Raw genomic sequence first — 13,188 nt, forward strand, 5'->3', positions numbered from 1 at the left:
CACAGTGTAGTCCAGGCTGGCTCCTTCTGCCTGAGCCTTGTGGGTGCTGCGATGTCGGCCGTATAACACTAGATCTAGCCCATTTGAGATCTTGCTTGCAGAGTTTGTAATCCAGAAGGGAGGTGACATCTGCAGGGACCTGGGATGCGAGGCTCACTTCAGTGAGTTGCAAGTCTTTTCTTCTAGAATAAAAACTATACATACTGTGAGTGGGACAGCTGTGTCAACCCTTCCACTGCTCCAGGACATAGCAGAAGAGGAGGCAGAATGTCAAAGCCAGAAGATAGGGGTGCCATGCTTCTGGTTATGGCATGACCATGATAATCATATCGACACAGCAGCTGTGGCTACCTGCAGAAAACTTATATATGCACATATTGAGGCACAAACACGGACACACACACACACACATGAACAATGCACACAGGTACACACCCCACAGGGACATAGACACACTCAAGCTCACACACACACACATATATACACACACATAGAGGAACACACACACACATATACCACACACAGGCACACACATACACACACATACTGCATACACAGGTACACATACATACATGCACATACATATACTAAAACACAGGCACCCAAACAGGCACAGATGTACACACGCACACAAACATCACCCTCATGTCCACATATCACGTACACATGCATCTAGACACACACTGTACAGGGAAATGCACACATGCACACAGGCATCACCCCCACATATACACATCAGACATACATGCATGTACATACACACACCACACAGTAGTATGCCCATGCACCACAGACGTACACATGCATACACACACACACACACACACAGACACACACACACAGACACACACACAGAGGATTAGTTGGGAAGAGGATCAGCAGGGGTGAGCTGGGAATAAGAGAGGGTGGTGAGGGTGAATATGACTATCACAATACATTGAATACCATTTGGTTGGTTTTTTTTTTTTTTTGTTTTGTTTTTCGAGACAGGGTTTCTCTGTGTAGTCCTGGCTGTCCTGGAACTCACTCTGTAGACCAGGCTGGCCTCGAACTCAGAAATCCACCTGCCTCTGCCTCCCAAGTGCTGGGATTAAAGGCGTGAGCCACCACTGCCCGTGAATACCATTTGTAAAACTGAAAAAACATAATTTAAAAATAATGAAAATATAAATGCAAATTGAGTAGTGAGCTAGATGACTGAACGGAGAACTGGGGGTTCCTGTTTCTGCTTCCGCAGCCACCACGGAAGGCTTGCACATCTGGGTTGCTTTGAGCCTGATGTACTGTGCTGGCAGAAGTCGCTCAGTCGGTGCGAGTGATGCTGTGGCCGGCGATCGTGGCGCACTGTTTTTCCCCAGGCACTGTCATTGTGGGTAAGCAGTGATTTTGTGTGCTGTGAGCCACTGTTTGAGCTGTTCTGAGAAGATGGCTAGTTTTCATTCTAAGGAAGGGTGGTTAAACTGGCATTGCTGTAGGGATTGTAGGATGAGGAGGCCATTCATGGCATTCCTAGTCTCTGCAGACGGGCTGCCGTGAGGTAGACCAGTAGGCTCAGTTTTAGTTTCTGTAGTGTACTTTGTGTGAAAGTTCTCAGAGAAAGAAAAGCCTCGCTTGTGATGAACATGAACAAGGTTACTCAGGAAATTTGGCTTTCCTGATGCTTGGGGCAGAATTGTGACTGGTTTTGAGCTTGTGGCAGGACTCCTGCCTCACTGTTTTCTCCATGTTCCGGTTAAGTCACTAAGGCAGCAGTTCAAGTGTCCAAGAGAGCTAGAGTATTTATTGCCTTTACTCATCACACCCCGACTTAGCCCAGACCTCCGAAAGGCAGATAGGCTAGATGATGACTAGATACATGCTGGTCTGGAGGGAACAGGGGGCGGGGGAGGGATGGTTCCCAAGGTCCCATCTGAATATCATGTAACCTAGGTTGTGCTTCAAAAGCCACGAAGCACCCATTTTTACCCAATCTGTATTACACGGTCTCAGAAGGAAAGTCAAGGGCGTATTTAAAGAGGTTTGTTATCTCATTGTAGTCACGAGGACTTGTATACTTACAAATTTCTGAGAGCCCAAAGGTGCACAGGAACGGGCAGGGGAGTTAGCATTGCAATGGAGAGAGGCATGCCTAAGAATGCCGCACAGTGGTCTGAGTTTGTAGTTTTTGTTATTACCAGGGGCAAACTGGCTAGGAGACAGCATCCTTCTCTTCTATTATCTTTCAGTATTGTCCTATCTGAGGGCCACATTCTGTGTGGCATTCTCATTGTTTTAAGTCTCTTTTCTGAAGCTTCCCTCCTCTGCCATAAGTATACCCAGGGGAAAAGTTCCCATTCATTGTTAATTGTGGGAAAGAGTTCCTGGTAGTTGCACACACACCCTAGGACTGAGAGAAGATATTTGCCGGGAGTCACTGTGAAGAAGCCTTGAGCTTGGGTCAGATGCTCGGGTGACAAGGGAAATGACTGGCTGTGTGGCATCACCTGAAGATTGATTGCTGAGCTAAGTCAGTATCCAGAAAGGGAGCTCGGTGGGGAGGAGAGTTTAAGAAGCCCATCCGCAAGGCGATTCTGAATGCGTCTGTTGGAATTCTTAAAAGCCAAGATTCCATTCGTGTGTGTTTAGAATTCAGAATGTTGGGAGTCATATACGTTTCAAAATATACGTGTGTGTGTGTGTGTGTGTGTGTGTGTGTGCAATCGTGTACTAAATAACATCTTAGTCAACAATGTGCAGATAGGAGTCTGTATATAAGATTATATAACCTAGTGGCATTATAGCCATCTTAATTTGCATAGGTACACTGTGGGGATGGTCACAGAATGGAATTTCCTGATGACATATTCTCCCTCACTAAGTGATGTGTGATTGTGTGTGTGTGTGTGTGTGTATTCTGAATATTTGTCACCTACCCAGGAAATTGAAACTTAACTAGAGGTTTCTTGGTAAATTTCCAAGGTGTTATCGTGAGCTTGTTTGAGAAGCTGTAAACTGAGGATTTCCTGGCCCCCCGATCCCAACACTATCAGCACCAGAGCTGTAGTGGTACATAGACACCTTCTTAGCCTCTTGGAGCTTATCCTCTTGGAGAGTGAGGGGAAGAGCACATATTTAATTGGATGGGCACCCCAACAAATAGATGATTTACAAGCTGTGACAGATCCCGGAGAGGAAGATAAGTAGCACCCTGACAGCGTGTGGCCAGGTGGTCTGCCCTCAAATGGATGATTGAGAGGAGAGTTTTCTGAAATGATGTTTAACCTGACATCTGAAATAGGAACCAATGGGAGTTCAGGGTACGAAGGTCTACATAGAGGTTTGGAAGAACATTCAGTCAGGAGAGCATATTAACCTTGCTTCTCCAAACAAAGCCTATGGAGTCTACACACTAAAACATCAGTGACTTTGACAGATGTGGAGAAACAGATGTGCAATGTGATGACACGGGCTGGGCTTGAAAGATCCAGATATCCAGATCGCCTGGGGTTGAGTTCAGACTATGTCAATCTACTGTGTGTTCTTAGGCAAACCGTACCACTCACCTGTACCTCAGTTTCCCCATCTGTAAAAGGTCTTGTGGTTGTGGTGAAATTTGAGTGAGTCCGTGTGTAAACTGCTCAGACAATCTCTGACAGCTTTGTTTCGTATCCACTCTTTCTAGTGCAGCTGCCTGTCAACTAGAGAGGAAAAAAAAAAAAAGACTGAGCCTATACTGTTAAAGTTGAGTTCCAGGAGGTTGAATCTGGAAAACAACTTGTAAAAACAGAAAACAAAACAACAACAACAACAACAACAACAAAATTCCCTTCAAATTCAATGCTTTTTCCGCTAAAAGTCATTGCTTTTCTCTCTAGTTCACACAGAACTCTATCTGTGTATTTGAGTATTTAGGTCTGAAAGTGCATATATATATTTATTTTTAACCCATCACACTATACATTTCTTAGAATTGGTTTGAAGAAGGCTGGGTGTGGCCAGGCGAGTGAGTCCTTTTTAAGGTTCTGGTTTCCTTATAGAATAGTGTCCAGGGGTTGCAGGATGCCTTGAAGCTGATTTCAAGGTAATGGTCTCGTTGTTAGGGACAAACATTTATCTGGGGGTGCTCTCAGCAATTTGTAGACCCCTTAGCACAGTGGTGGAGCACAGATACAAACAAGACACGCAGGATCCTGTCCTTGAGAGTGTACAGACTTTAACTGGCGTTGGTGTCAGACATGCAAATTAGCCATTGCTCTTCTGAGCATGTGGAGCTCTCTTGAGGGAATCCTTTGAGAGCTGGGGGCTGTTTGCTGAGCAGAGAAGAGGACTCAGTAGATCCCTGGGAAGGTGGCAGGTATCTTGGATGTCTGAATATGATGCACTGGAGTTAAGACATGCCCTGAGGGAAGCCAATGATGGCCACCAACTGTGTATGTGTCTGGTCGGCACAGAGCAAGCAGATCTGTGTTTTCAGTAGAGGGGCTTCTGTTTGACTCCTGGCATAGCTGGAACTATGCAATGATTGTCTACTCAAGTTACGGTGGTAGTCAAAGCTTCTAGTTCATTCTGGTAGATAGTTTGCTGTTTGTATAAAGGTAAGTGTTATCTATATGACCATAGTTAATCCTTACGTTGTTATCCTGTGCTATATAGGTGAGGAAGCTAAGATAGAGTGAGTCAAGGACCACCTGGGAAGGAATCTCCTCGGGCAGCTTTCATTTTCTAAGTGGATTTTGTTGATTGGAATACAGGTAAGGTATCCTTTGACAACCAGTGAGAAATATGTATTTTCTGTTTTATTTTTCGAGTCATGTATATGTGTGTATGCTTGGGTGGGGTATGTGCATGTGAGCACAGGGTCTGTGGAGGTCGGAGGTATCAGATGTCTCTGGATTAGAGTTACAGGCTGTCGTGAGCCTGCAGACATGAGGTTGAGAGGCATACTAGGTCTCTACAAGAACATATATGCATTTAATTGCGGAGCCATGGATTGCGCCCACCCCAGGGAACAGCGCTTTAGAAAGGAAATGACCAGTGCTAAGCATCCTAGCATCCTAGCATCCTAGCATCCTAGCATCCTAGCATCCTAGCATCCTAGCATCCTAGCATCCTAGCATCCTAGCATCCTAGCATCCTAGCATCCTAGCATCCTAGCATCCTAGCATCCTAGCAGAGCCAGCTGGCACCCTCTGCTATTACTACAATAAGGGACCTTTCTTAGCAGTTCAGAGTAGAATACTAGTGGCCAAGCAGTTAGGGTTTGGGGTTACAGCAAAGATCATTATGGCAGTAGGTCTGACCCTCCCCCAAGATGGGTTGAGTTGTAACTTCTTAGTGTTAGGGTTCTTTAGTTTGGCTAAGAACATTTGGGGAAACTTTGAATAAAACAGTGAGTCATTTTCCAAGAACTGGTAGATGTCATGAAATTAATAGCACAGACATAGCAAAGACATTAGAAATGGGTTTTTTTTTTTTTTACATGTACAGCAAGATTCTTAGTTCTACCCACACTGTCCTGCCCTAAAAAGGTTGAAAAAAAAAAAAAAGGTCTTTCATGTGGTGTCTTTATATTTTAAGTTTGATAAGTAATAAATAACTTTAGGGCTTAAAATTTCCCCTTTGCGAACTGAGGCTACAACTCTGTTAGTGAATCGATGGCTTAGCATGTGTAACGCCCGCTCTAGGTTTAAACTCTAGTACCACGGTAAATACAAACCATCAATCATCAACCAACTTCCATCCTTTGGCTATTTCTTCTCTCACATGGACTGAGCAGTCTTTGGATGCTTCAAGGTGCAATTCCAATTCAGCTGCTAAAAAGTCAAGGCTACGGATCCCGTTGTGTTTAGTATGTATGAAGGAAACACCCAGGAACATCCAAGGCTGACTCATTTGCCTTTTTTGTTTGGAAAGTCAACTTTCATCTGACTGTCCCCTCTGGCCAACCTGAAGCAGACCCTACGTGTCTCTGTAAACATCATGTGGTTTTGTTTTGCTGTAACCCTTCTCCGAATCTGATGTTGTCTTGTTTATGCATATTCTTGCTTTTTCCTCTTTCCCACCCTTCCTCATATATAACCTGTAGCTGTGCTGGGGCCTCATCTCTCACGGTCAGTGCTGTGCTGGCGCCCCAGACAGAACCTGGCCCCTATTGCAACTCACTGTTAGTTTGTTCAGCTAACTGTGTTCTCTGGATATAATTTTTTTGATTTTTTTTTTTAAATCTTAAGGTTGAAAACTTGAAAGGATCATGCTTTGTCCCCTGAAACTGATTGTGATTCCGGTGCTCCTGGGTAAGTGGAAGCAAGAGACTAAGGGAAATATTTGAATTCTCCTTTGTCTCCTGCCGAATTTTTGGACGTTTATTTATTTATTTATTATTTATTTATTTATTTATTTAGTGTTGTGGGGAGGAACATGTGGATGTCGGGGACACAGTGCAGGAGCTGGTCCTTTCCTTCTCCTGTGTGGTTTCCTGGAATTGAACTCATATCTTCAGGCTTGGTGGCAAGCGCCTCTACCCACTGAGCCAACTTTGCTAGCCCTAGTCTCAGACTAGATTTTTAAAAGATAATCTTATGTGCGCTCAATTCCCTTTGATTTGTGGGATAAGGAAAGCCTGAGCTGGAACTTCTTGGCTCTGGTGAAACCACTGTTTTAGAAGCAGGTGGTTGAGTCTTCTTGCCTTTGTCTGCTTTTGTTGGGCACAGAATGTCTTCGGGTCCTTTCTGGGTGTTCTGGCACGGTGCCTGTCAATTACAGCTAGTGTCAGATGTGGAAGGGAACTTACTAAAGAGACATGGAGGGACCTATTTGTGTGGTTCCTAAACACAGGGAACTCTTTCCCAATCTGCAGTTGTGTTCTTGCCTGGAACTTTCTGTTTTGCCTGGTTTTGCCCCCTCCCCAGCACCTCGCTTCAACAAGCTTGCTCAAGCCTTCCGGATTCTTCAGGCTTCCCCTGAGTTTTACTTCCTCCTGGGAAGCCTGCTTTGGCTCAGTAGACTGGGTGCAAATTTCCTACCCAGACTTTGCCCAGGTGTCCAGGGAAGTATCTGCTGTTCACTTCTGCCTCTTTCTTTTCTTGTTCTCTTTTCAGCCTATTTCTTGTTTCTTATTCCACAGAAATAGAGCTATGGGAAGAAGAAATTAGTTGGGTTCTTTGCTCTCTTATTGATGAATTGAATTTGTAGCCAGGGTCCTTCTGTGTGGCCTGGGAGATGTTTACTGTAGATACGAGGGAGAGTAATCCAGAGGCCAGGAAGAGTCTAGATGACCATGGCCAGCAGATTAGACCAGGCCATGAGAGGACAGAGAGTTGAGACAGGAAGAGAAGAGAGGACAAGAATCAGGGTCAGGAACCACTAGCAGAGGACAAAGAGAGAGAGAGAGAGAGAGAGAGAGAGAGAGAGAGAGAGAGAGAGGATCCAAGAGGCTGAGAGACAGAAAATGTGTGGCCAAAATGGCTGGGTTCTATAGGAGTCAGAAGCTGGGGTGGGGGCGTGGAGTTGGGAAGTGAAGTTCAGATACTGGAGATGTTTAGGGTAGGGAGGTGTATGAGAAGTGCTGAGAGGGGCCAGGACTCTAACAGATACTTGCCATGCTGAGAGAGCAGGTGTGTGTGTGTGTGTGTGTGTGTGTGTGTGTGTGTGTGTGTGTGTGTGTAGAATGAGCTTTGGTACGTTAAATAGGTGCCACCGTTAGCTATTTGTCCAGGGTTTCTTTGGGATCTGATACTATCCAGTCCAGGCTGGTTTTGAACTCACTATCTTTTTTTCTCTGCCTCCAGTGTTGGGATCAGAGACATGCACCTTCACACCCAACTCTTTATTACTGTTTTCTATTTTACTTATTTATGTCGGGGCAAGAATATGGAGGTCAGAGAATAGCTTGCAGGAACTGGTTCTTATACCATGTGGGTCTGGGGGATTGAACTGAGGTCACCAGGCTTGGTAGCATCTTGCTGACTCTCTAGAAGTGAGCCTTGACTCAGCAAAATAAACAAGACAGCTGCCTTTGCTCAATTCCAGGTGACATAGAACACACACACACACACACACACACACACACACACACACACACACGCTCACACTCAATTCTTCCTCACAGAAAAAGTCCAAATAGTTGCTGGAGCTACAAAGGGTTGAGAGTTCATATGTTCTCTTCCATCCTCCCTACTGTGCGAGCCTGCTGTTGGGCAGGAAGCTCTCTCTTCTCTCAGGAGAGAGAGCTTGGATGAAAAGGCTGGCACCTTTCCTGTTCCTTCCCATGTGTTCAGTTGGCTCTTTAATACGAACTGGGCAGCATCTAAATTTGTCTCTCAGGTTTTGTTCTTTTGGCCAGAGGATATCTTATGAAAACAGAAATGTCCTTGCTGTGGCAGACTCTTAGTGACCTTTTGAAATTCTATGAGCGACAAGCAGATGATGGGATGAGGGAATCCATGCCTGGGAATGCCTCTTAAAAGTCAGAGATTCAGAGAGAGAGAGAGAGTTATACTCCCGCTCTGGCCCACCTAACTGCAGCAAATGCAGAGAGAAGCTTTTGTGAAGGGATTAAATAAAGGGAAGAAAACAAAGCCACCAGTAATTGGGTCATCCAGATAGGGAACCAGTGAGCTCGCAAGCGAGCAAGAGCTCACTTCCTGTTTAATTTAACCTTTAGAATACTGTATGCAGAGCTAAGAGAAGTGAGTCAGGGGATGTGGATTTCAGGATCTCCTTTCATAGGAAAGGAAGGGAGAAGGAATTCTAGAAAGGGGAAGGGACTAGCAAGGCCGAGGGAACCAACAAACTCATCTTGCAGTTTGAAGGGTACAGAATCCTTCAGACTTGAAGCATGGAGATAAACAGAGAATGGTTCTCCTTCGTTGTGCTGGTTTCACTGAGGGGGGCGCTCTAAGTGCTTAGACTACGCTGGATCATGGACAGAGGGGAAATGGATAGTATCTGGAGATAGACACTGAGTCTTGTTGAAAACTGCATGTCTAAATAACACGTCTTCTTGCCTTTAGCCCCTGTAGGTTATTCACAGTGCCTGCCAGACTTGACTGATTCCTCCCCTAAGCTGAGAGTGCATGTGGGTGAATCAGCCTTGATGGGATGCGTGGTCCAGCGCACAGAAGAGAAACGCGTGGACAAAGTAGATTGGCTATTCTCGAAAAGTTTACATGTTGAGGTAAGGAAGAGAGAGGCAGCCTGATCGCATAGACAAGCCTCAGGCTGATGGTGCCAGGACAGACTGGGCATGGGAGAAGCAGTCTTTTGAGTCTTTGAGGTAGTATTGCAAGAGTTTTGGAAGGAGCCATCACTGAGCCTCCTTTTAGCTTGTGTGTGAGCCAACAGCAAGGTAGACTATTCAAACCTCATTTAAAGGTTAACCCCGCCCCCTGCTGTAAAGAAGAAGATGACCATAGTGGAGCCAGTACTTAACTGGTTCGGGGCCAACGGGAGCTCTCTCAGTTCCTTTTATTGTCTCCTGCCCTATAAGACAGTAGAGGTGGACATGAGAGGCAATTCCTGTAGTCTAGACAGAAGAGCTCTGAGCTAGGCATACGCGGGATGGTACAGGTATCTTTCCCTGTGGCAGGATAGATTCTGTGAGCATTCTTCTATTCTCGGGGAACCACACTTTGCTTCTTTGCATCTGCTTGCAGTGTCGCGATTCGTAGCCAGGCAGGGGATGTACTTTCATGAGCTCTCTGACTGGGAAACTGTCTCTGGCCTCTGTCACAAGATTTATGGAGATGTGTGGGTGCCAGGACCGCCTGTGAGACATGGCCGTGCTGCTTGCTGATCATGAAATACCAATGTTTGCAAGTCAGTGACAGCAAACTCAACAGTGAGCTCTTGTAACTCAGAGCGTAGTTTCTGCTATCCCTGTAGTGCTTCTTCACCCAGAGTTACAGTTCTGTTTGCTATTATAAAAGAAGCAGATCTATGGTGGAGGCAGAATTAAGAAGGCCCCAGGGCTCCACCTCCCACCTCCCAGCCTGCAACCATTCCTACTGATGACTCCCTCATCTGTGATATTGCTGGCTGGAGAGGGTAGAGTTGAGGGGAGTGGTAGCCATCCTGCTGGGAACACCAGCCACACCACCAGAGAATTAGGTCATCCATTTGAGTGGTGTTTCATCTGCTCTGTCATAAGACAGGAAATGGTTATAGAAAGTTCTAATACCCAGGTTGGAGAAGGTGTTGCCTCTTTCCTTTATGTTGTAAGAAATGAAAAGATGGACCACGTTTCATTTGTCTGTATAGAAAATTAGTCATGGAGCCTTGTACAAGCCAGACAGGTACCTGTTACATTATCATTATTGATATTATTATCGGCTGAGTACTTTTTGGTGGGTGTTACGGTGATAACTTTGATGTGTCCGTATAATGGTCTTTTCGATCCAGGCTCCTAGGTTTTGTTTCTCTGTTCCTCGCCCCTTTTTGAGTCCCCTTCGCCCGCGAGAGAGACACATGAGGCAGTGTTCGGGTAGTTACTACAACGAGGCTTTATTCTTGTATCAGCAGAAGCAGAAAGACCCAAAGCCCGGGAAAGGCACTGCTATATGTACCCTAGAGTGGCGTGTTCACTTCTGATTGGCTGTTCACTCATCACCCCATATTACGCCCCGGGATGGGCAGTGACTTTGGCGCAATTTTGCCTTTTGCACCTGCGTAGTTAGTTGTTTACTTGTGGGAGCACAGGATGCCCGCGCCATCTTGTAATGGTGAATGTTGTCACGCTCACTGTGGCTCCTAACATTTCTCTCCTGATTTTTCTCCAATGTCTGTTACTCTCAGAATGAATATGTGCTATACTACTATTCCAACCTCAGCGTGCCTACGGGGCGCTTCCAGAACCGGTCACATTTGGTGGGGGACATCTTACGGAACGACGGTTCTCTCCTGCTCCAAGATATTCAAAAGGCTGACGAGGGAATCTACACCTGTGAAATACGCCTCAAAGATGAGGGCCAGTTGTTGAAAAAGTTCATGTCACTGTGCGTGCTACCAGAGGAGCCTAAAGGTATGGGGACACTTACTCAAAGAGGGACCAGAGGGGAGCAGATTGCAGGGGAAGAGGACTGACCAGGCTTTAGGCTGAGGACTCACCTTAGGGCGAGCCTTCAGCACTGTAGTGGTAACTATTAGTTTGAGCATACTCTCTCTTCACAGAGCCCTTGGGAAGCTTGTATTGTCCTTCCAAACAGTCTGAAAGTGACAGTTTGGACTGAGGTGACTGGAATTCTTGTAGGATAAGCATTAGAAAGGGTTCTCTTCTCTCTGACCAAGAATCTCAGCCAAGATTGTAACCCAAAGAGACATTATACTCCAGAGAAGTCTCAAGAATAAGTCTCACAGGCAACCACTGGTAGCTGCTGGATTGGTCTCTAAAGGTGGCCCAGGTCAACCAGCTCCTGGAAGGAAAGTTTCCCAGAGATGGAGGGCACCAATTTTGAATTGTAAAGAAAGTTCCTTATTTAGAGATGGTGTCATATTCTCTCTCTCTCTCTCCCCCCCTTCCTTCTTTCTTTCTCCTCTTCTTCCTCTTTCTTCTTCTTTTTACATTTATTTTATTGATATGAGTGCTTTGTCTGTGCACTGCATGCATGCTGGGTGCCCGAGGAAGTAGTTCTCCTCCACATGGATGCTGGGAATCGAACCCCAGTCCTTCAAAAGGACAACCAGTGTTCTTAACCATTGAGCCAACTTTCCAATCCTGAGATGGTGACACTCTTAGACTTCTTAGTTCACTTAGACTGAACTGAGGACAGCAGCACAGGAAGCTGTACACTCTACAGGTGTTCCAAACTCTTCCTTTGTGGGAACAACTTCTGCTCTTCTCTTTTCTAATAGACTAATGATAACCAGATTAATCACACCCAGAGCATCTAAAATTTCTTTGCTGTATCCATGAAAACATATCTAAAGAAAATATGTAAATAAAAACTATTAGAAACCCACAAAACTATCTATCTCATTCTTAGCCAAGTGTGGTAGAACATGCCTGTGATTCCAGCACTTGAGAGACTGAAGCATTCAGGAGTTCAAGACCATTCTCAGCCGCATAGGAAACTCGAGAGTGGCCCATCTCACAAAACAAAAGGAAAACAATAATACACTGCCTTCTTTAGGAGTGTGGGATAGTGGGAACCAACACAGACATTCACAGCTGGAAAATGTTCAGAGAGTGAGAGACTTTGGAGCACTGGGTCCTTGATGGGATGTCATCATCCACGCCCTTCTCTCAAGGTTCAGGAAACCCCGTGGAAGAATGACATCAAGCAAACAGTGCCTTCCAGATACAACAGAACTGACACATGTATGAACTCACAGAGACTAGGGCAGCATACACAGGACCTGTACAGGTTCAAGGCAGAAATGGTCCTAGCTCTCAAAGGGGAAAGTGGTCATGGACTCCCCCTTCTAACCAAGAGCCCATTTCAATAGTGATACCCACTGACAAAGGAACAGTCAGCTTTCTTCAATGGCGTCTCATTGGCTATATCAGCCACTCCTCAGGGCAGACCCATCCCATACTTTTTAGATCAACATACACACACGCACACGCATACACAGACACACACCAATGGTATTTTTGTAGACTTTTTGTTTGACTTTAAAAAAAAAAATTTATCCATCTTTTGCTTGTTGGCTTTGACTTTCATTTTTGTGCTTTTGTGGGGTTTGTTTTCTCTGTGTTGTGTTTATTATTTTTGTTGCCTCATCTTTGTCCTTCTTTTTTTTTTTTTTTTATCTTTTTAGAGAGGGCAAAAAGAACCTGGAGTGGGGTGTGTAGAGATGTGAGGAGGACCTGAGAGGAACAGAGGGAAAGAGAAATACATGAAAAAAAAAATTCCATTATTTTTAAATGAGTGTGGGATAGGGGCTGGGTGGCTCAGTGGTTGAAAGCACAGACTGTTTTTGCAGAGGAGTGGAGTTTGGCTCCCCACTTACAATGGCTATAACTCTAGCTCCAAAGGGGACCCAACTCCTCTGGCCTCTTTGGATACCTGTACTCACATGCAAATACACCTCCACTATACACACTCATAATTAAAAAAGTAAAAAATGAACCTTTAATATGCATGACATAGAGGGCTAGTGAATGGCCTATGGGCTGTTTGCCTGAGAGTAGAGGGCCTCTACTGTCCCCTGCTGGCTTTGGTTCCCAGCTACAGAACTTTTAACAAGCCCACTAGTACTTTGCCTTTCTCT

General features: G+C 45.3%; 1 protein-coding gene across 3 annotated transcripts in view; it reads left to right on the forward strand.

Annotated features, from left to right (window-relative positions):
* The first annotated feature begins 1,241 nt into the window (after positions 1-1,241).
* Jaml (junction adhesion molecule like) overlaps positions 1,242-13,188 on the forward strand; it is a 29,047-nt gene continuing 17,100 nt past the window's right edge. The window contains exons 1-5 of one of the 3 annotated variants that reach the window (XM_076924964.1): positions 1,242-1,373; positions 4,633-4,730; positions 6,210-6,272; positions 8,991-9,154; positions 10,771-10,996. In XM_076924964.1, the coding sequence (XP_076781079.1) occupies positions 6,230-6,272; positions 8,991-9,154; positions 10,771-10,996 (433 nt within the window). In that variant the 5' untranslated portion in view covers positions 1,242-1,373; positions 4,633-4,730; positions 6,210-6,229. Of the gene's footprint in view, positions 1,374-4,632; positions 4,731-6,209; positions 6,273-8,403; positions 8,667-8,990; positions 9,155-10,770; positions 10,997-13,188 lie in introns of those variants that run through there. The other 2 variants (XM_076924963.1, XM_076924965.1) reach the window with 2 other exon arrangements.

This window comes from Arvicanthis niloticus, chromosome 26 (assembly GCF_011762505.2).
Source record: "Arvicanthis niloticus isolate mArvNil1 chromosome 26, mArvNil1.pat.X, whole genome shotgun sequence".
Lineage (NCBI taxonomy): Eukaryota > Metazoa > Chordata > Mammalia > Rodentia > Muridae > Arvicanthis > Arvicanthis niloticus.